The sequence below is a fragment of the Anabrus simplex genome, chromosome 6, assembly GCF_040414725.1.
Source record: "Anabrus simplex isolate iqAnaSimp1 chromosome 6, ASM4041472v1, whole genome shotgun sequence".
In the NCBI taxonomy this organism is placed as follows: domain Eukaryota; kingdom Metazoa; phylum Arthropoda; class Insecta; order Orthoptera; family Tettigoniidae; genus Anabrus; species Anabrus simplex.
In genome coordinates this window covers 82,919,962-82,944,926 of record NC_090270.1, presented here as the reverse complement: position 1 = coordinate 82,944,926, position 24,965 = coordinate 82,919,962, and the positions used below count along the sequence as shown (strand labels likewise).

The 24,965-nt window shown below is 39.7% G+C and overlaps 1 protein-coding gene across 9 annotated transcripts in view; it reads left to right on the top strand.

Annotated features, from left to right (window-relative positions):
* lqf (epsin homolog lqf) overlaps positions 1 to 24,965 on the top strand; it is a 255,684-nt gene that overhangs the window by 65,466 nt on the left and 165,253 nt on the right. For all 9 annotated transcript variants that reach the window (XM_068228319.1, XM_067149807.2, XM_067149808.2 and 6 more), the window contains one exon: positions 20,604 to 20,649. In XM_068228319.1, coding sequence (XP_068084420.1) covers positions 20,604 to 20,649 — 46 coding nt within the window. The remainder of the gene's footprint in view (positions 1 to 20,603; positions 20,650 to 24,965) is intronic.

Genomic DNA, 24,965 nt, shown 5'->3' with positions numbered 1-24,965 from the left:
AGGAGACTAAGATAAAAGGAAAGAGTGCAAACGGGAGACCCAGAGCAAGATGGATGGACTCTGTCAAGAACAGTATAAGAAACAGAAGACTGGACTGGAATACAATTACTGAAGAGGAGTGGTGGCAGGAGAGGAACAGTGGAGAAGTGCCATCAACACCCTGACCTGGCAGGAGTTGGACAGTGGGAAATGAAAATGATGATGATGGAGTGAAGTTGGGGATTGGAATAATTTACCAAGGGAGATGTTCAATAAATTTCCAAATTCTTTGCAGTTATTTTAAGAAAAAAAATAGGTAAACAACAGATAGGAAATCTGCCACCTGGGGGACTGCCCTAAATGGAGATCATGATTGATTAATTGATTTGACATCCTAAGTAGTTTTGGTTGTCTCAGGTCGTCATATCTGACATGCGGTCTGAGTTTGAGTCATTGCATCTGTTGAAAGAGATTCACCATTTTCTGTGCTGCTAAAACACTGAAGAAGATAGAAACATTCATTGAAGAACAATGTTATCGGTGACAGTATTGGTTGGTTACCGATTACAAATTTTAGTGTTCATTATAAAGCTGATACAAAATCATTCTTTCAATTGATCATCCTGACTGAACGCTTTATGAATTATGCTAGATAGTAATATATCTTTGTGAGATCTCACAATACCAGCTGATGACAAAGCAATAAAATAGTTTTTTATATTTTTCATACCATTAATATTTCAGTTAAGAATATTAACATAGTAACAGACAAGTGCCTTCAATGTTCATGTGTATCATTGGTGTTTGTTAGCATGTCCTGTGCTCTACAGTAAAGCTGCCTCCCATATTGCATTAGGTATATCATCAGATCTTAATTTTTAGATGGCCATCTTCCTTACAGAATATCAAATGTAATGTCTTCACTGTTGTATAACTTACATACAGTATATGTATTTACTTAAAAATGCATTTATATTTAGTCTATACTTCTCTCACTATTCTGTAACAAATGAAGAGAAAACCAAACTTCTCTATCATAATTCGTACAGATCTCTAATATATCATGAACAATAGAAAATATCTTACAGGTTTCATGTGAGCTTGTAGTGAACATTGACTTTGCATGTTGCATGAATCATCATCCTACCAGCATGGGTACATTGAGGAAACTGAAATTTGATTAAGGATGGTAGATAAAACAATTTCAGATTGATGAATTTTGAGCTAGTATTGAGGAATCTAAATTCTGAGAGGGTTTGAATTTTAGTAGTGGTAACTGTTCAATTACTGAAAATTCAGAAAAGTTTCAAAGTTTTGCTTCCCTTCCAGGTAGGCATAAGCATTGTGTCATACTTGAAGCCAATGACATAGAGGCTCTATATTTGTTTGATAGTCCACACAAATAGAGCAGACTGCTCTTGAAGACTGCTTAGAATCATTCTGAATTGAGTGTCCTGAATTATTACTTTCATCATAGGGTTTCTTGATTGCATTTTGACCTAGCTGTGGTTGAGTTGTTCAGTCATTGGAATGGGAAGTGCTCAGTCAGACTTATTTCCCTTATTTTAATCACCTGCGTCTTCCGCTTGATACCTTAGAGCAACCATTCCCAAACTGTGGTCCGCAGACCGGGGGGGGGGGCAACTATAATCCGAGGGGTCCACCATAATAATATAAGTTGTATTTAAAGAGCAAAATTTTATTGTACACACACAATTCATAGATCAATATTCTAAATTTAGGAATAAATTTAATGTCTTCTCTGTTGTATAACTTACATACAGTATATATATTTCTTGGCTAATAAATAGTACAAATTGGCAGTATTTTGCGAAGACCTTGTATTACAACACATCTCTGATCGACTTTTGTGTCCGTGACATCCCCTACACCATACAATTTCTAAAAAGGAGTTGTCGGCATGTGAAAGTACTCTGGCATATTTTGTATTTCCCATACAAAATTCCTTAAATCTCAGCCATAGACGTCCAAGAGAGTTTCGGTTTTCTCAGTCTGCCATCTAGTAGGCTAGAGTAAAATAGAACGTCGAAATTGACAAGCAGGCAGCCAAATGGCGTCAAATCGAAATGTCAACACATGGTAGCTGAGGCCATACGATTATTATTATTATTATTATTATTATTATTATTGTTGTTGTTGTTACGATGTTTTGTGGACCGGCAGAGGTGATAGGAGGTGCTGGGATGAATAGGTCTCAACTTACGAAATTAAAGTTAATTTAAAATTTAACAAAGGTTATATTTTCTTTTCAAGATCAAGAAATAACAAGTATAACAGGTACTCAGTAGCATATCAACAAATTAAGAATGTACAATTGCAATTTATTAATGGATTCGGGCTTCGAGCCCCCAGACACGCAATCCTTGAGCAATGAGCCCAACTTTGCCTATGTCCAAAGTTCAACCAAGGGGCAGAAAACCCCAACCATGCCAAGGAGCACTAGCTCCCAATTATCCAGTTAAGCCTGCTCGAGGCACACAGAAACCCAATTTAAGAAAGAGCAACCCGCTCTCAAAGTTCAAGCCTATTCAAAGGCCACACCAAACTCAACCTTCAAGCTGCCCTCCAGGCACACAAGAACAGGGGTAAAAATACCCAACCTACTGAGGCCTATTCAGTAAAGAAACAGGATAATTACATGGCCCCAAAATACCAACATGAGTGGAGCGTAACTTGCACTCCTAATGCACCTTTTTAAAACCTACTTGGCACTAGGCTGCATATGCAAGGGCTAATCCCATACTACGGAGGTGACACGATAGAAAAACTTTATTACATTACGAAGAGAAGGGAAACTGTTATGAAAACGTAGTCACCTCAAAACAAAATGAATGGGAGCTCGAGAGTGTTAGGCACTCTCTATCCCAATTTGTAGTTAAAAAGACAGAATTTATATCAAGTGTCTTTTACATTTCAAAGGAAAGTTACATGATAAAAGTTTCGAACCTGCCCCGAGGGTTAAACTGCTGAGCTAGCAAGAAAAGAAGTTATTAAAAGGCCATTACCTTATGGATGAACTGCTGCCTGAAGAAAGAGGCGCTTCCCGCCCCCTGCTACATAATCACACACGGATAGATGTTACTGAAGTGGCCCGGAGACCAGAAAATCAGCAGTTTAAATACCCTCGTGGAACATTCGAGACCTTTCAAGAATGAGAACCCACACTCCCCTCAATTTTATTGGGTAGCATAAAGCAACATCTCCATATCGGAGAAGACATACGTTATTGGTCAAAAATTAATTAGAGAAATTCGGGATTGGCTAAATTCAAAACAAGCGGAAGGAGAAGGGTTATACTGCCAACCCAAAAAATAACTGAAAGAAATTTAACAAAGAACAAACTTATGACTACAAAATTTCTTCAAAAAAGGTTCCTTCACTTCGCAGTAGGGTGCACAATTGTAGTTCTTAAGTAGTGCCATCTAGAAGAGAATGTTCACACTTCTTACTACAGAGAAAACAAAAACGAATCGAAATCGACATAGTTCAGAACACTTCAAAATTTACTGTAAAGACATCTTCTGGGAAACCCTAGAATTAATGTGGTTGTTAAAGTTCAGGCTTTCTCCAGTAGAGGAGTTTCAACTGGCGCAGTGTTTGAATTAGCGGCGTGGAGGTGTACCGCCCGGTACAATTATTATTATTATTATTATTATTATTATTATTATTTGTTGAGAATATTTATCTATATTCATATGACTCTGGCTGAGCCACCATCAACTAACGCCACCTACACACTACGGTTTCTTTGTCCATTCTGACATGTCACAATTGTAATCTCCATGTCTATTGTTTTCACTGCATCCATCTTGTGATTTACGTATGTAATAAATAGTGTTGTTTTAATATAAACTGTGCTGACCTTATTACTTTCCGAAACATTGTGCCTTTTCAACAGGTTATGAGCCTAGGATGTGCGTTTTGGAAAGTGATTAAATGTGTAGTGACAAAATACACTGAAAAATAGACATGTGAAAATATCGTGTCGCGCATGGTTGGCGAGGTTGAGTTAAACTTTTAGCCAAGTGACTTCTGCGAAGAAATAGTGTGTGAAGATGAACACTTCAAGTATGGTGCGCATCGAGAGGTTGTCAAAGGACAACTTTGACACGTGGAAAATTCATATGAAGGCTGTGTTAGTAAAAAATCGTACTTGGGCGTACGTAGCTGGGATAAAGGTCAAACCTGAACCAGTCAGCGAGAACGCGGCCGCTATTACAGAATGGGAAGAACGTGTCGGTGAAGCAATGTCAGATATCATCTTGGCGATTCAACCCTCGGAATTGAAACAGGTAAAAGATTGTGTCACTTCGCACGAATTGTGGCTAAAACTAGAGTCAATTTACCAATCGAAGGGGCCAGCGCGGATAGCAACGTTATTAAAGCAGATCGTGCTTCAAAGAATGAGTGAAGATGGGGATGTTCGCGATCATTTGCAGAGATTTTTCGATGCCATAGACAAGCTCAATGGTATAGACGGGGCAATCAACAATGATTTGTTATCCATATTACTTCTGTATAGCTTGCCAGTCAGTTTTGAATACTTTCGGTGCGCGATAGAATCTTGCGACGAACTTCCAAAGCCCGATTTATTACGGAAAAAAATTGTCGAAGAAAGTGATGCGAGGAGCAGTGATCGAAACAACATGATGCGAAACTGTATGACTGTTGAACGAAAATACAAGAACAAGAATTATAGAAAGCCCACAGGCAAAGTCGATAAAGGCGAAAAAGGAGGATCCACATCTCTTCGTTGTTATCGTTGTAAAACGATAGGTCATGAGGCGAAGGAGTGCAAATTGAGTAAAAATGATCATGACAATGCTCACAAGGCCGAAGGAAGTACCTTGCTATATATTACATCAGAACTGAACTCGTGCAAGTTCGTGACGGACCGCGACACAGATACAGTGTGGTGCCTAGACAGCGTCTGTACATCGCACATGTGTAAAGATCTGGACTATATTTCACAAGTAGAATCCAATGTTTCTGACAATTAGCAAACAGCTCTACAAAGAAAATAAGTGCAAAAGGTGTTGTGAAAATGTCAATGAACGTTGATGGTTGTGATAAAAGTTTCAACCTATGCGATACATTATACGTACCTGATCTGCGTACTAATCTACTCTCAGTCGGGGAGATCGTAGTCAGGGGTCACCGTGTATTGTTTGACAAAACATCCGCTCGAGTTACAGATGTGAACGATAGTACCTTATTCATTGCACATAGAAAAGACGGACTTTATTACGTTAATGGGTCGTACACCGAAGAACAGGGAAAACTTGCCCGAGCTGAAGATGTACGAAAAGAGTCTATTATGGATTGGCACATTCGATTGGGACATCTAAACATAACAGATCTACGTGAGGCAGTGAAGAATAAAAGGATAGAGGGTATCGAAGTTATCAACACTGAAGAGGATTTTGAATGTGAGATCTGTCTCCAACGAAAGATGACACATACCCCTTTTCCGAAGAAGTCCGATACGAGAATGGAACCAGGAGAGTTGATTCATTCCGATATTTGCGGCCCTATGAGGGTTTCCTCGAATGGAAATGCGCGTTACTTCGTCACATTCGTCGGTGATGCAACTGGATGGTGCGAAGTGAAGTTTCTTCGTCAGAAAAATGAAGTCATTAATGAGTTTCAGGACTTCAGAAAACGTCTGGAAACACAGAAAAACGTGAAGATAAAGATTTTGCAGTCTGATAATAGTACGGAATACGTGAATTCCCGATTCGACGCACTGTTGAAAAGCTGCGGAATCCTACGACGCCTGACAATTCCGCGTAACCCGGAACAAGGAGTAGCGGAAAGGAAAAACCGTACACTCGTCGAGATGGCCAGAAGTTTATTAATGCAGACCGGACTTCCTCCTTCTTTCTGGGCAGAGGCTGTTTCAACAGCGCGAATTACATTAGGAACAGATGTCCTACGAGTAAACTGGGTGGACAAACTCCTTACGAAGTCTGGACTGGAAAGGTTCCAAACGTTCGTAAATTCGAAAAATTTGGACGTGAAACCTACTGCCTAAATCGATCGCCGAACATAGGAAAATTCGACCCTCGGGGAGAAAAGGGCATATTCTCCGGATATGCAGAGCAGTCCAAAGGTTTCAGAATTTGGATACCACAGGAACGAAAAGTGGAAATCTCATGTGATGTCAAGTTTTGGAAAGGAGACAGGAAATACGATCTTGATATTCTTCCAAGTCAGCACCCAAATGTAGAGCTCTTTGATGAAGATCATCCCAGGATAAAGCCAGAGCAGGTTGATCCTTTCATCAATGTAAACATAACTCCTAGAGACACACAACGTACAGAAAGCACCAAAGATGCGGATAGTTCTGAAGAAGAATTTCTTGGTTTTGAAAATGAACCAGAACCAGAAATACGACAATCTCGACATACTCCAGGGAGACAAAAAATGATTCGTTCGGGAACATGAGGCAGACCTCGAAAGCTTTACCAGGAACACGATGGAGGACAAATTGGTTCTTTATGTCTGGCTGAGCTTCCAATTCAGATGGCATTTTCAGGTCCAGAGAAAAATGAGTGGATGCTGGCAATGGCAGATGAATTTGTCTCTATTCTAAGAGACAAGACCTGGGATCTTGTAGACTGCCCAGAAAATAGCACGACAATTGGAAGTTGGGTAGTCCTTAGGAATAAGTACGGAGCAAATGGCGAGATCACAAGAAGGAAGGCTAGAGTCGTGGCCAGGAGTTTTTCCCAGAGACCAGGTATAGATTATACTGAAACATTTGCACCAGTAGCACGACTCAGCTCAATACGAATGGCTATTGTGCTTGCTGCTCATCATGGAATGTATGTCCGACAATTCAATGTAGCAACTGCATACTTAAATGGAATTGTTGAAGAGGAAATCTTTATGGAAGTACCAAACTACACCAGAGAAATACTCTAATTTATCATACAGGAAAGCAGTGCAACATCCGAGGTCATAGCTGAAGTCAAGAGGATGCTGAAGATGCTGAACAAGGATTGTGTGTGCCGTATTTAAAAGGCTTTGTATGGCTTGAAGCAGGCTGGCCGCTGTTGGCACCGACGCTTGAACGAGCAACTACTAAAGCTTGGTGTCAAACCAATGTCCGGCGATTCGAGCGTCTATGTCAAGGGTTCAGATTCTGAAGCTCTCCTAATCATAGTTTATGTTGATGACATTTTAGTTTTTTCACGGGGAGACATTAAGTACTGTCTTGGGATTGAGTTTTCTCGAGATGAATCCTGTATCACCTTGAAACAGAAAGGTTACATTATGGACATCTTAGATCTCTTTCGAATGTCTGATTGCAAGCCCGTGGCCACACCAGTTGATGCTGGAATTAAATTGTCAAGATCAAATACTTGGTCCAAAGATGATGGTGAGAGGCCCCCTACAGAGAGCTCATAGGTGCTCTAATGTATCTATCATCCACAACACATCCAGATATATCTGATGCAGTGAATGTCTTAAGTCAAAATAATGATTCTTTTGGCAAAGAACACTGGCAAGCAGCAAAGAGGGTACTGAGGTACCTGAAGGGTTCTTCTGATGTGGGAATCACCTTTGGAAGCGATACCAGTAATTTAACTGGCTATGTAGATGCTGATTGGGCTGCATGCATCAACGATCGCAGATCATACACTGGCTTTGCCTTTACAATGTATGGCAGAGTCGTATCATGCGAATCCAGGAAACAATGGACAGTGGCATTGTCGTCAACGGAGGCTGAATATATGGCCTTGAGTGAGGCTTCAAAAGAGGCAGTGCACTTACTACAACTAGCAAGGGAGATAGGCATTAACAGCATGTGTCGACTGTACAGCTATATAACGACAACATTCGAGCTCAGAAGCTTGCTGGAAATCCTGTTTCTCCACTCTCGGACCAAGCACATTGATGTGCAACATCATTTTGTACGAGGGGTTCTTTCATCTGGGGACATCCATCTTGAATACTTGTCAACTGAGAAGATGCCTGCAGATATATTAACCAAGGGACTACCGAAGGATAAGCACTGGAAGTGCTTAGAATATCTAGGTGTCAGAAGACTGAAACGTTGAAGTTGGTTCAGCCTTCGAGAGGGGGTGTTGAGAATATTTATATATATTCATATGACTCTGGCTGAGCCACCATCAAGTAGCGCCACCTACACACTACGGTTTCTTTGTCCATTCTGACATGTCACAATTGTAATCTCCATGTCTATTGTGTTCACTGCATCCATCTTGTGATTTACGTATGTAGTAAATAGTGTCGTTTTAATATAAACCGTGCTGACCTTACTACTTTCCGAAACATCGTGCCTTTTCAACATCATTATTATTATTATTATTATTATTATAGGAAGGAAATACTGCATTTAAAGCTTTTTGTGACAACATACCTGTGTGAGTGTATGTTTTCTGCTATCACACAAATGAAACCGAAGTACAGGAACAAACTAATATAAAGGCTGATCTTCAGTTTGGGTTAATAAGTTTATAAAACGCTTATTCTCTGGAAAACAGCACCATCCATCCCATTGATCCAACAACTGAACCAAGTGAATTTTATCAAGTAAGTTTCCAGTTCCAGACTCTTGTAGTTATTAGCCAAGTGTCACAATCTTTTATAATTTCTACATACTTTATGTAAATGGAGTTACATTTAATTTAAAATAAAGTAAATATTAGCATTAAATTATACAGGTACAATCAGACATAATAATATTACAAAATTCTGTTTTTTGTTCACTGAATTCAGTATTATGTTCTGTGGCTAGGAGGTCCTTGGACATGGATGCGGTATGCTAAGGGGGCCTCAGACAAAAAAGGTTTGGGAAACCCTGCCTTAAAGGAATAAATCACTTCACAGCATTCAGTTCAGAACAATCCACATACTGTATTCCCTAGGACTGGTCTAGGAACCAAAAGTGGTTATTTACCTTTGCGCAAACTACGAGAGATCACGCTGTTCATTCTTCTATCACTCTTTTGCATTATAAACCTAAATAAGATGATTTGTAGCTAAAGTTTTGGCCATGTTTACTTTTACTCATTTGCGTGAGCAACAGTTTTCACAAATGAAATATGCCAAGTCGAAATACAGATCCTGTTTGACTGCCAAACATCCGTTGGTGCAGCTGAAAATAGCTTTAACTGAAATAAAATTAGATTTTAGTGAAATAATTGGAAATGTACTTGGAAGCAATGTAAAACACAGAAGACTGAAGAGAGTGGAGCCAGATACATGGAAGCAAAAATAGTTCCCAACAGAAAAAACAGTAGCCAAAGAAAAGTTATGAAATATTCACCCAGGAAGTAAAGGAATATTTGAACTGTGGTGAAAAAAAAAAAAAAAAAATTGGAATTGTAAGAAACTGCAGTAATAAAACGAACACAGGTTTTATGAAGAATAAAGGACCAATACTGAAAAAATCGGAAGAGAAAATGAATAGATGGAGAGAATATATCAGTCAATTGCTGAATGTGAGAAACCAGACATAGGAAGAAGGTATCTAGACTGCAGGAATAGAAATAACAGAGAAGGAATCAGACATTACGCTGACAGAGTTGGAATGGGTAGTTAAAAAAATTAAGATAGGAAAAGCTGTGGGAATAGTTATAGCCATAAAAATGATCAAGGCGGCAGGGCCAGCGGAACTTCACTTGACTCATAGAATACTCAAGTGTATATCATCATCATCATCATCATCATCATCATCATCATCATCATCATCATCGACCAACTCCAGTTTCCCAGGTGTGGTATAGGAGACCCTTCCATTTTGTTCTGTCCATGAACCATTCTTCGTTCAGTCTGCTCCCAATCCTGACCTCTCTCCTCTACATCCTTCTTCACTAAGTCTGTCCATTTTTCTCTAGGTCTGCCCACTGGTCTCTTTTCCCTGATTTCTCTTCCATACTCCTTTCTTGCAGACCTGTTAGCACTCATTCTTTTCACAAGACCAAACCACTTCAGTCTTGCCTTTTGGATCTTCTGGAGTAAGGACTCTTCTAGTCCTACGTCTTCTCTGACATTTTCATTCCTGATTTTATCCCTCCTGGTCTTCTGGATCATTGTGCGTAGGAACGTCATTTCTGCTGCTTGGAGTTTCGAGTTGTCCTCTGTTGTTAATGTAGCGCTTTCCAGGCTGTATGTGAGGATAGGGGTGTAGTATGATTTATCCAGTGTCATCTTGGTTTTGAGTGGTACTTGTTTATCCCATAGTAGCTGTCTTGGAGGTAAAAATGTATTGCTTTGCTGATTTGACTATTTACTTCATATTTAGCCAAGTTATCCTTGGACATTATACTATCCAAGTACTTAAATTCTGTGACACTGTCCAGCTTAGTGCCATTTAGCATGATTTCTGTCTGATTGTTACCTTTCTATACCTTCATCACCACCGTTTTAGCCTTATTGGTATTTAATCCATATCTCTCAAACTCCTGACTCCACCCCTGCAGTCTCTCTTCTACATCTTTCTCTGAGTTACCCCAAATTACTACATCATCTGCAAATGCAAATGCTTTTAAGTCTTGTTGCCCACTTTTCTTTTAGCGCCTTCAATATGGTATCCATTACAATGATAAATAATAGGGGCGACAAAGCACTACCTTGTTGTACTCCCCTTTTTGTCTCAAACCAGTCTGACAGTCCAGAACCGACTTATACACATTTTCTGGTTTTCTCGTAAAGCATCTTCACTTTTGAAATTAGACTGTCTGGAACTTCGAGATTTCTCAGGCACTCCCAAATAAGCTCCCTTGGTATGCTGTCATAGGCCTTTTCGATGTCAGGGAACAGTAGATATAAAGGCTTCTCTTTTTTCCCAATGTTTTTCCATCAGCATCCTGACAGCAAATATAAGATCTGTTGTTGATCTTCCAGGGCTAAAGCCATATTGAACCTCTTCTAAAAGTGGTTCTACAATTTCTTGCAGTCTATTCTCTATAATTTTTTCCAGAATTTTTATTCTATGAGAGAGTAGAGTGATACCACGGTAGTTGGTACAATTCCGTCTGCTGCCTTTCTTGAATATAGGTACAATTATACCTTTCTTCCAATCTTCTGGGATGGTATTTTTCTGCCATACTACATTTAGGAGTCTATATAGCCATTGGATTGCTGGGGTTTCTCCTGCTCTTAACATGTCCACACTTAACTCATCTATTCCTGCAGTTTTCCCTTTCTTCATACTTTCAAGGCTCTTCTCTATCTCCAGCCATGTGATTGGTGGCTCCATATTTTTACTGGGCTCTTCACTTTTTTCAGATTCTTCTCTGTTTTGAATTACATTTGATGCCTCTCCAATCAGGAGCTTGTCAAAGAAGGTCTTGAATTCTCTCCGAATTCCATCTTCCTCTCGCACTACTAATCCACTGCCCTGCTCTATTACCTTGATGTCTTCTAGGTTATTTCGCTTGTTTTTAATTACTCTGTAAACAAGTTTCTTGTTTCCTCTGCTGTCCTCTTCCAACTTCTCCACAAACTCATTCAATTTTTTCTCTTTCTCCTCTCTTACTATCCTCTTAGCTGTAAGTTTTTTTGCCCTGTAGAGTTCCTGTAGTTAATTTATTTCTTGACCACCTGGATCTTGTGCATCTCTTTGCTTTTCTTTATCTAGCATCTTTTTTTGCCCAGTTTCTCTCTTTTATAACCAATCTGACTTTGTCATTCTATCAAGGTGTCTCTTTTTCTTTCATGGTCGATCCTGTTACTCCACACAGGTCTTTAGCTTCACCCACCAAAGTATCCTTAAAAAATTTCCATTCTTCTTCTATTGTATTCATTTCCCCTTTTGGTAAGTGTCTCTGTATCCTTATTTTATATTCTTCCTTCAGCTTGGCTGCTTCTAATTTCCAAGTCTTCACTTTACGTTTTTCTTTTCTTCGGGGTTGTGTTAGCCACATGATTTAGGTCTGCAATCAGTAATTATGATCACTGTCCATACTCTCACTGGGGATAACTTTGACATCAGTTACATATTTCCCTCCTCCTTTGTTAGTGATGATAGAATTGATGAGCGACTTATGTTTTCCATCCCAGCTATATCTTGTTATCTTGTGGCTGTCTTGTTTTTGGAAGAAGGTATTTTTGATGTTCAATCCATTTCTTCTGCACAAATCAAGCAGTTATTCACCTTCTGCATTTCTGTTCCTAAACCCATGTGGTCCAATGATTTCCTCATAACCAAGTCTGTCCCAACTTGTGCATTCAAGTCCCGAATGGTGAAGACATTTTCATCATCAATTATATCTTCTAGATCTTGACAAAATTGTTCCTTCTCTTGAGCACTACATCCAACCTGTGGTGCATATACCTGCACTACCGTGTAATTTGTGGACTCCAGCTGCATAGATAATTTAATGATCTTATCATTCTTATAGGATACTTCGGTAATGGGCATCCATGTCTTTTGTTATCAGGAAAGCTATACCATTTCTACCCTCTTCCCCGTGTCCACTCCATACTAATTTGTATATGGAGAGAGAAAATAGTGCTTGAGGTGTGGGAAAAGGAGGTTATAATACCAATATTCAAGAAAGGAGATAAGATGTGCAGTAATCAGTCCCTGCACTTCCCATGTTGCCAAGATAATGGACAGGATGGTGGAAAGAAGAATTAGAGAAAAGGTGGAAAGTCGGTTACAAGAGGAACAATTTGGATTCAGAAGTGGAAAGTCAGCAATAGAATCCATTTTCTTACTCAGACAGATCAAGGAAAAGAGCTGGGAATATGGAAAGGAATGACTTTGATAGACTTAGAAAAGGCATACCACAGCATCCACAGAACAAACATTTAGGAAAGCCTGACACACAGGGACATTGGCAAGGAACTAATAACAATGATAAAAGCAATATAATTGTTGCAGCTGTGTGAAGACAACAGTGGATAGAACACAATGGTTTGGAATTGGCAATGGGCTAAAACATGGGAGTGTGTTGTCATCTTTTCTGTTCATAATGGTGATAAATGATGTAATAAAGGCAGCAAGAGAAGATTATAGAAGGGAAGGGATGAACATAATGATGTTTGTGGATGATGATGATGTGATCTGGGGAGAAGATCAGGAAGATGTAAAACAACAGCTGAATGTACTCAATAGGATGATTCAACAATGGGGATTGAGGATCAACATGGCAAAGAACTAGACAGTGGTGATGAGTAGATGGAGTGAAGAAGTAAAGAAGGAAAAGGAGTTATTAAAATCTGTGACAAGGAACTGGAAATTGGTAGGAGGATATAATTGCGGAGTGCCTTTTACCACCAGGTACTAAATCAATGGAAAGAATAAAGATGTACCAATGAAGGCTAAAGAAGTAATATACAATGAATGTTACTTATCTATAATGACATATGCAGCAGGAACCTGAACAGTGACTCACAGAGATGAGAGTAGAGTACAGGCAGCTGAAATTAAATTAATGAGTAGTATGTTACAGAAGTCAAGGAGGGATAGAGTGAAAAATGAAAACATACAAAAAGAGCTATATGTGCCAAAAGTAAATTACATACTGGAACAGAACAGATTGAGATGATTTGGACATGTCAAGTGCATGAAAAGAGAAAAACTGCCAAGACAAGCACTGGGAAGACAGAAGAGAGGAGGAAGACCAAGATTACAATAGATGAACTGTGAACAGCAGTATAGGACAACAGAACCTGGACTGAAACACCCCTATCCGATGTCAGGTTGAAAAGGGAAATTGATGATGATGATGATGATGATGAATTGGAAATGTAAAAGAAATGTAATTCAGAATAAAATCATGTACATTAATTTAATATATGTTGTTTATTGTAAACTAAAGTTCTTATAAACAGTAATGAGTACTTGGTTCAGAATAAGCAGCAGCCCTTACACTCATTGTCTTTCTCTGCTTCCATCTACCGGTTCATTCCGAACTGTGTCATGTTCTCTGGCTTTGCAGGTTGGTCATCAAATGGTCTAGGATTTGCTCATGCATGCTGTAGTAAGTAGACATCTCTGTTCAAGTGATCAACTGAACAGATGCAACCAATTGCATCGTAGGACTTCCACAACACTGGCAAATGGGTATTACATAGTGCTGATGAGTTCTTCAGTTGCAAGACTTTGAGTAGGTTTTCAGTAATTTAATAGTTAGGCTACCTCTCTCAAAATTCTAGCCTTCATATTTTGAGTAATAATGATTACATTTGGGGATATGTTACCATCTGTATGAGATAGAATGTGTTATTTTTATTATTTAAAATGGCTCCAGAACAGTCATAATTTTATTAGATTCACTGAAAGTGAAGCTAGAAACCTCTTTTTATTGTTTCAGTTCTGATACCACATTAGTTAGTAGTGGTAACTGATCTCAAGCAGGCATGTTAATACCTATTGCTTAAAGTCTTTAAGGTTTCTTTCTGTTGACACTGTATTTTATCTCATACTGTTAGAAAAAGTAGTAGTCGAAGCACATTGATTTAGTATCCTATTGTTTGAAATAATATCGGTTCATAACGCCATATACCGTATAATCTCAAATACCACCCACCACCGAAAAAAAGACCCGCACCCTTATTTTGAAAGAACAACATTTTTAAAAAAGTGAGTCAAAATTATTTACAATCTTTACTAACACACATCAAATGATTAGAAAATACAAATAAAAGTACCTAAACAAACATTTCCAGAACGATATCCAATGAGTTCATCATCATCATCAGTACCAACTGTCTGGCTCCATGGCTAAATGGTTAGCGTGCTGGCCTTTGGTCAGAGGGGTCCTGGGTTCGATTCCCGGCAGTGTCTGGAATTCTAACCATAATTGGTTAATTCCGCTGGCACGGGGGCTGGGTGTATGTGTTGTCTTCATCTTCATTTCATCCTCATGACGACGCGCAGGTCGCCTACGGGAGTCAAATCAAAAGACCTGCACCTGGCGAGCCGAGTTTGTCCTCGGACACTCCCAGTAGTAAAAGCCATACGCCATTTCATTTCAGTACCAACTTCGGAACTTTCATCACCATCACCTTCCCACAAAATGTCGTCATTGCTGTCATCCATAGTATTAGAAATGCTACGTTTCCTGAGCTCTTCCGTATGAGGTCTCCAGGGATACGATTCCATGTCGTCAAAATCCACGAACACAGCAGCTGAACTTCTGGGCGCTGAATGCGACCATTTGGCATCAATGTGTGATTATCAGCTGCCATCCATTCTGTATAGAGCTGTTTCAAGGCTACTTTAAATGGATGGTTCACACAGACTTCCAGCGGCTGTAGCATAGACGTCATCCCGCCCGGACTGACTTCTAGGTCGGTTTTCCCATCCTTGATATGTTTCTTCACAGCGTCTGTTGTGTAGCCGCGGTAACTGTAGAGAAGAAGCAAACTCTTTTGTCACAATAATGCACCAGGGCGACGTTGCCAGACACACTTTACCCAGTCTTCCACAAGTGAACTGTCCATCCAGCCGGAGTTCTGAGATCTGACGATAACACCAGGAGGTAGATTTTTAGGAAGCGTCTTTCGCTTGAGAACAATGTATGGTGGCAATGTTTCCGTCGGCGAGAATACACCACATTACCGTACACCATTGTTTTTCATTACCACCTGTTCTAATGGTAACACTTTTCGCAATTTTTTCACAGTCTTGTTCACTAGCATTTCAAAGTAGACGGGTGTCTGATCTGCATTGCCAATTTCGGAAAGCAAATATGCATTTTCCTTCCACAACCGAATTATGTGACGCTGAAACGACAATAACTTCTGATCGTAGGCACCAGGAAGACGCTGTAAAATTGCGGTACGCCTTCGTAAGCTCAACCCATTTCTTTTATAAAAATTACAAACCCATCTTCGGCTTGCCTTAAACCTTGCCGATTAAAGTTCCTTTGCGACCTCTAATGCCTTTAGCTGACACATTTCGGTTGACACACCATATCCCAATTTCTGCCTTTCTGTCACATATTTATCAAGTTTTTTTTTCAATTTCTGGAAACTATACACTCAGTCCACGAAAAGCTCTATGATCACCAATAGCACATTTTTCTTCTTTCTCCAGTCGTGAATACATGACTTGTCAATATCGTATTTCCTACCGGTGGCATGATTTCCAATAATTTCGACTTCCCGAACTACTTTCAGTTTCTCACTCGCAGTAAAAGATCGCAAACGCTTTGTGGAATTCATGTTGATACTCCGAGAACGTGCGTGAGAGTGACGCCAAGCGCGGAAGTAGCGTATACTGAGAACGGAGAGAGCATTGCTGCTAAGCCGCACTGGCGGTGATGCCCAATTTACACGCATTTGGAAAGATCAATTTCCCAAAATTAAAAAAAAAGACCCGCTCCCAATTTTGGAAGCAATATTTTTGAAAGAAAACCAGTGCGGGTGCTATTCGAGATTATATGGTATTAGTTTTCTTGTGTATGTTGTGTACATTTTCTTTTCTTGTTGGTGTATCACCAAACTGTTCAGATTGGAAGTAGTGTGTTAGTCCAAATGGGTCGAGGATGGTGTGAATAGGATCTGCATTGATACTGTTCTCAGTGAAAGATTCAAATAACCTTGTACAATAACTTATGAGTATTCAGATGGTGACAATACTTTGTTATTATGTAAAATGCTGTCGCACACCTCACTGATGAAAAGTGCATATAAGAGAAACAAGAAATCATTATAATACACTGCCAGAAAGTAAGATCAGAACATTGATGTCTATTTTGATCTGATGACAGCATATCCCACATGGGATTAGTAGATTTGCTGGTAATAGTTTCAATGTCATCTGTCAGCAGATGGCGTAGCGGCATACCAACCAGAGCACCGTTTGTGTTTACCCCTCAAAAGGAAAGGTTCAGTGTCATGTAAACATGTAGAGCAAACAGACACCATGCCACAAAGACAAACTGGTGCTTCTGCAGCTAACTGAGCAAGTTTTAGAGGGGTTAGATCGTAGCCTTTCAATTGGCTGGAATGTCATTGCGGAGAATTGTTGTATAAGTTTGACATGCCGCATTGGTTGTGCAGGGACACTGGCAACAGTGAACAATTGAATGTTCTCCAACTCATAGACAGTGTTCTGGACGTCTACACAGCACAGACGCTTGCCAAGATCGTTATATTGTAAGAGCAGCAGTGTGGTACCATGCAGCTACCACAATACAGATAAGAGCAAATATAACCCCAGAAATGTCAACACAAACTGTTCGGAACTGGCTACTGGCAGTTGGACTACAAGCATGCACACCTTTAGCCCGTCTTCCTCTTGCACTAGAGTATGGACGTGTGCGGCTCAACTGGCGCTGCGAGAGGATCACCTGTAGGATGGAATGCTGGTCGTTCACGCGTACGATGTAGACCTGGTGAGCACCTTCTCGTAGAGTGCATTCATCCAAGATACACCGGTCCCATTTCTGGCCTTATGGTATGGGGTGCATTAAGCTACAACTCTCGTTCACTTTTGGTGTTTGTGGAGGGAATGCTGACCAGAGCTTGGTATGTGTTGAGTGTTGTTTGAGCCTTTATTCTGCTGTTCTTGCAACAGGAAGTTGATGTGCTGTTCTAACAGGGTAATTCTCACCCACACACTGCCCGGGCAACTCGACATGATATGCAAGACATGCAGCAGTTTACCTGGTCATTATGATTGCCAGACTTACATCCAATAGGGCACATGCAGGACATGATGGGATGACAAGTAACTTGACCATCCACAACTCATAGAATTACATGTACAGGTCAAACTGACGTGGAACAATGCATCTCAAGACATTATTTACCACCTGTATGATCGATTGCGTGCTAGAGTCAGTACTTGCATTGGTCTCTGTGGGAGGCTATACCTTGTATGGGCGTTTCAGCATAGGTCGATACTCAGTATCTCAGAACTGCTTGAGCTGTTGATCTGAAAATGTAATAATTTCATGTATTTGTATTGTTCCTACAATAAATCTTCAGTGAATTGGAAGCCTCCCAAAGAATGTCCTGATTTTTTCCCAGCAGTGTATTTATCTGTATTGATATTCCCTTAGAAGAATGAGAAATTAGGTCCTGACATATGCTGTCTAGAGTATTTTGTAAAATGTATTCAGAGAAATTTATCTTAGTTGAAACTGGCTGCAGGATTGCATCCTGGCACTGTCAGCATATAAGAGTACTTAAATTCAAGAGATCCGTACTAGTATATTTACTCGAATGTTAAAGAACCCCTTTTTGTGTGATTAGCACAGTGACTTAACTGCTGGCCTTCCAGCTAGATGTCTGAGGTTCGAATCCTGGTTTGTTCTGGGTTAACATTATTCTCACCTGAAATGTCACTTTGTGTTGGGAAGGGCACCCAGCCTTAAACCCCCAGCCAATACCAGAATTATCCTGGGTTGCTCCAGTGATCTGAGATATGCCTTGGATAAGCTAAAGAATAATTTAAAGAACTACTTTTCAGGTGAAAATTACTGTTCAGTGGTGTGTCTTAAATCTGCAATATTTTAAGGGGACATTAAACACATATATTACTCGTTTATCATGCCTCCTCAAGGCTTGCATTGTGTCTGTGAGCAGTCCTTTGAAATTAAACAATTATAGTTGCAATCTGTCTGTTTATCATTCCTTAATAATTAGTACACAAAGGATGTTTTAAGTGGAATTTCAAAAAAATAAAAATTTGGTAATTGTGAGTTTATTAGGAAAGAAAGCAAAAATAATTTCAGAAACAAGTCATTTTAATTGTATTTGTTCTATATTGATCAGTAGCATATTGCCTGTATTAGTTAACTTGAACCATATTGCAAAAGGGATAGACAAAGAAAAGAGCAGCAGTATGAAGGTTTGTGCATGCGCTGCAAATGTATTCTGTTCACACAAAACATTTGGCTCAAAGTACACCTTTTTTTTTTATTTTATTGAAAGTATACCTTTTACTACTCACAGCACTTCACAACATTTGTGATGAGTCCTTTCTCCTTGCTATGTCTTACAGTGTTACTTTTCCTGCATGGAACTGTAAGCTCTGCACTAAATCTAAGAAGTGTTTTATTTGGAGAGATTTATTTTTGTTATTTTGGTTTGTGATTAGTTAAAGTTAGCATTTGTTTGTAATTAAGACCAACTGCTACAAGAGATCTCCTCCGAAGCTGTTATAAAAAACTCTTCAGAGATAATGTATTCAACAGTTGATAGCGAATCAGAAATCCCGCTGAACTCCCTATACTGTTATGAGCCAAACCAAGTTTTAGCAGTGCAGAATGCGTGGTTCAAGTTATCTGGTGCAGTCACTAGCTCGGGTAGACACTTTCATTCTGTATTCAGTGTTGCATGACCAAATCTTGGTATACTTAGCTGCTTTAAATCTTAACCAGATTTATTGTTCATCCTGTAGCTAGGCACCTCTTACAATTGGTGGTGGTGGTGGTGGTAATAGTAGTACTTGTACTTGGTTTCCTGTATAATGCCTGACTGCTTGTTGCACACGGCTAAGCCAAGGCCAGCCAGCTTCCCCCACACCCACGGCCCACCAGTCCATATTGGGCCTGCATTCGGTCTTCACTTCTTAAATCTGTGAGTCTGCATATACAGTATAAGACACTGAACTCAATTCTTACCCCATAGCAAATGTTCAAAATGTTTTCCTTCTGCAGTTAAACAGGCATTGTACCAGGTAAACATGTTTAGATTGACATAATTTAGCTCAGCCACTGTGTTCCTTACTGGGTGCGCTGTGGGATCAGCTGGCTTTAAATTATGAACATGTGTGCATTTGTGAGGTTTGAGTTTAATAATTTTGTTGCTGTATGTGCAGAAGTCGCTGAAATCCCAACTTGCTGTGCTAATTTTGTTCATGATTTTTGTGGTGAACATTGAAGTTTTGCACCAGTTTCATGTAATTTTCCTTCTGTTAACACTTTGTCTTTTGTGTCTATCTGGTTTAGCACTGAATCAGTAATCCCAAACTTATTCACACATTTGTGAATTGAAATTTTGGAAGGAGCTGATTCATATGTATAATAACATTAACATACAAAAATATGTTGCTCTGATGGTAACCGCCTTCCCGTTTTTGCAAACGAACATGGACTAATGACTACAGCATGTCAAGTGAAGCACAGGAAGCGTGCGAGACAACCAGGTGGGCCCTGGGTGTGGGAAAGCCAGCCAGTTGGCCAGCCTTGACTCAGCCGCACACAAGCGGTCAGGTTTTATACGGAAAACCCTGTTGTAGTATTCAGCATGTTAGCTTGTGTGCAATGCATGTGCAATTCATATTTTAACTTGGTATTAGATATTTCTGGATATGCTGTTACTGTGCAAATGCATGTGCAATAGACTTACTAGAACAAATCGATATCTTTCATCAGAGATTCAATGTGTTCTACAAAGTGCATATTGTAAGAATAACTTTATTTTAATTGTGTGCTAATAAATAATCTGAACGTGTGAGTGGCAGAACTCCTACAGTATAGGAAGATCAAGAAACTAGTAATGATTATTATATTTTAAGAGATAAAACCACATGTTTGTCTATATAGAGATTCAGAATATGTATACAGATAAATTATATTTTTAGTTACATTGCAATCATCTGCTTGTGTTTGTTTCAAACCATCTTGTTCTGCATGTTAATTTATTTTTTGCCTTTTTTGCAGTTTCAGACACAGTGGTCATCGTGTGAATCAGACGCAACCTCTAGAGGTGAGTGACCTTGACTAATATTTTATTATTTTACTGTCTTCAGCTAATTGACTGTCCATCTCATGAAATCTAGAAATAGCCAGACTGAGTGGCTCATACTATGGTAAACCAAGCGAGGTGGCTGTGTGGTTGGAGTCGCATAAATATGAGCTTGCATTCAGGAGATGGTGGGTTTGAATCACACCGTTGGCAGCCCTGAAGATGATTTTCTGTGCTTTCCCATGTTTACATCAGGCAAACGCTGAGAGTGTTCCTTAATTGAGGGTATGGCCGCTAGCTTCCCAATCCTAGCCCTTTTCCCATCCTTACACCGCTAAAACTTTTGATGTGTTAAGTGTGATGTTAAAGCGCTAGACAAAAAAAAATAAGCTTTGGCCTTCTGAGCTCAAGTTAGGAAGTTCAATCTTGGCTCAGTCTGATGGTATTTGGAGGTATTCATATACATTAGCCTCGTGTCAAGTAGAACTCCAGTGGAACAAAATTCTGGTATCTCCGAAAACCAAAAAATAATTGGTGGAATGTAAAACCAATATCATCATTATCATCTTCTTTAGGGATTTTGCCATGTGAAAGAAACATTGTACAGTAAACAATAGGGATTCTTGTTAGAAAAGTCATATTCATGGCAGATGTATTCCTCTTCTCAGGACGTGAAGCAAAGTCTTTGCAAAACATAAAGAATCCCTACAGTTTATTTCTTTGACATGGCAAAATCCTGAAAGATTATTATTACTGAACCTTGAAATACTGTACCCGATAAATTTAAATCTGAATTATCTAGGATTGTTAGTTCATGGAATGAATTCTTGCATGTTTTATGAATCTGCAGGTAGTAGTCCAGATGGTCCAGTAGCTAAACATTATTAGTAGGCTTGAGAGTTGGTATTCCATATAGCATAAGATGAGGTAGGTAGTTTGTTGTTGTTGTTGTTGGTGCCGTCGTCATTCGAGTCTCAGTCCGGACACTGATTTGATACAGCTTACCTTGCCACCTTTGTCCTGTGCCAAATTTTTCATCTCTTGTAACTGTTTACAAATTCATATCTTGGCCTCCCCTCCATGTCCTTATTGCATAAAATGCAGAGGTTTTCCTCATTTTTTTGTCTTAAAGCTTTATTCTTATATATACTCCCATCAGCTATTAAATTACCCTCTCACCTTTTTGTTAACATTTCGGTCTCTGTCATGTTTTCACTTATTTCATAAAATTCAATTAGTGTTCTCTTGCTGTTACAGTCTGACATTGTTTGTCTTTCAATGTCTTTCACTCTTTGGACCACCGTTTTACACAGTCCCTTGTCATTTCTTGATAAGTTTCTTTCCCAATAGTACCCCATTCCTATTTCATTCAGTAGCTTCTTCACTCCATCCACCCAGTAACCCTCATTTTGGTCTTTCATATGGTGCTGGTACACCATCCTTAGAATTTTGCCCCCTGCCCCCGTCTTTAACCTCCACCAATATTTAATTATTAGTTTAACAATATCTTCCCGTATACTCATCCCTTCACACATCTTTCTCACTCCACTATTTCCAATTATTGGTAGTCGAATTATTATTTTGGCAAATTTACTTACAACTATATCTGATGTTACAATTCCATCATCTGCTCCCCATATTTCTGCTCCATACAATAATTTGATTTGACACTGATGAGGATCTTAAACGAGCCGTGACTACGTATCTCAATGCGCTGGCGGCGGAGGACTATGCCGCTGGAATACAAAAACTCGTCCAACATTATGACAAATGCCTAAATTTGCTTGGAGATTATGTGAAGAAGTGGTGTAAAGTATGCTCTTTCCAATAAAAATGTGTATATTTGTTAATATTTACTCCTGTGTTTTTATTGCACAAACGGATACCACTTTCCGGATGGCCTTCGTAATAGTATAGAATGTTTACATGTACAATTTAAAGCTCTTTATAACCTAGAAGTCATGTGTTCGCTGCACAAAATTTTGAGGTTATCCCATATTGGATCCCCCTTTATTATTTTTGGCTGTAAAAGTGGGAAAAAAGGGGTCTATCCACTCCCTAGTTCATCCTTCATCTTAACTTCCTTCCTTATATGCTTCTCCTCCCCCCTTTTTAACATAATCCACACTGGGAAATGGTGTGATCCAAACCAGTCTACTACTTCCAACACTCCTTCCGAGCTTAAAACCATATCTATCACACTACCTCCCTTCTCTGTAACATAGGTCAATTTCTCCGTACTCTCACCCTCCTTCCATCCGTTCAGAATATACAAATTTCCCGTAGCGCACATCTCTAGGAGCTTCTGTCCATAACTGTTTATAATGTTATCCTCACTTCTACTTTTCAACAAACTCCTCCCATCTTCCCTACTATATACTGGGCTCTGTTCCCCTATTCTCGCGTTCCAATCTCCGTATAGCAACATATCCTCTTCTTCTGCAAACTTCTCTCATATCATACTAATGTCCACCAATAGTTCTTCAAAAAGATGCTTATTTGCATATGCTGAACTACTAGGATGACAATACACAAATGCTAGATTTATTTTCTTCATCCTTCCCTCTACCCATCCCATATTAAATCTCAACCATATGATTTCTTTCATATCTGTCTCGATATCCTCCACTAGTTCACTAATTTCTTCCCCAATTAATACTACCATCCCTCCTGGGGCACGTCCCTTAGTCCTCTCCTTTCTTCTATATTTACATTTAACCACAAACCCCTTCCATGAAATCTCTTACCCTGTTTCCAGCCACGTCTCTAAGAGTGCCACAACCTCAAAACTTTCCACTACTTCCCGAACCTTTTTATTTCCTAGTTTGCTTATTAGTCCCTCAATATTCATATATTCTATTTTCCAATATAGTTATAACTTTCCCTCCCTACCTTCTAAATTTCCTCCCCTATTCTTACTCCATGTAGTTCTCGTCCCCTATCTCCATTCCTCCTGTTTTTTAGCAACCTTTGCCGTTCCATGCCCTCCATATCCTCCATCCCCTTACATACTTTACCCCACAAATCTTTTAGACTCCTACTTCTTCCTTTGCTCATAACAGCTTTACCTTTCTATCACTCTTCTCATGTCCTTTCTTGTTCACTAAACCACTGCACTCTGCTCCCGCCGTTTCTTGCTGTTCACCCTCACTCACCCCTTCACTGTTCTGATCTTCTGTATCCACACAGCACTGTCCAATTCCACCCTCTTCTTCCTCCGCTCTACCCCTCGTTTCTTCTTCTTCCTTCCATCCTTCCATCTTGCACTGCCATCTCCCCCTCACCGCTAACGTATTCGTCCATCTCTTTCACCTTCGCCACTGAGTGCTCTCTAACCCATCTTCCATTCATCACTACTAGCCTCTGACCTCTTATTCGGGCTTTTAGGCCCTGTTGTCTCGCTCTCCACAGGTGTCTGTTCAGAATCTTCATAATTTCACTGCCTTCTTTTCCCATGTCTCTTTTCACCCCTACTTTCTGGCCCTGTAAATTGTTGCCATTTCTTATCACAATTTCTGCCATTAGGGTAAAGAAAAATGTTAGATCAATTAGATCAATCTTGCCTTCCCTCTCACCTTCTTCCACACCATATATAAATATGGCTTTCTTCATTCTCTCCTGCCTGTACCCCTCTGCTTCTCTCTTCGTCATCATCACCTCCTCTTCTAGATGTTTCACTTTCCCTCTTAATAACTCTATTTTCTTCTCATTGTTGCCCACTGTCTGGTTCAATTCCTCAGTCTTGGTTTCTAACCATTTCTTCATGTTCCCTATCTCCTTTCTCTGCTCTTCCATGTCCTTTATTTCTTGCACTTTATCTCATTGACAATTTTCTTGTATTACTTAGCTCATTACCACCTTAAGTGCTACCACGCCCTCCATGCTGAATTTTCCGCTGGTACTTGGGCCTGGGTTTAATTCCAGCCCCCAATCACCAGCAGCACAGCTATCACTGTCGCTAGCAGCACCGCTTCACCCATTTTTACTTCCTCTTTTCTTATCACCAGCCCATTCTTGGCCTCCTTCCTCTGCTACACCTGCCATTTCCCAATCGCGGCCCAGTACTGTTCAATACCGACCATGTTCACAGCACACACTGCACCACGCGACTTCACTCCTCGGTTGCTCAAGCTAGACTGAACCAGTCTATATATGATCATCTATCTCTTCTTATCTTCCCTTTCTCATGCCAATTCATCCATCTCAAGCTTTGTTACACCTGCCTCTATTTCCAGAACTTGATTCTTAATTTCCTCCAACTCGAAGTTATTTTGTACCAGACACTCGTTGATCTCAATTAGTTCCATTTTTAAATCAGTCTTCATGTCTTGCAGTTC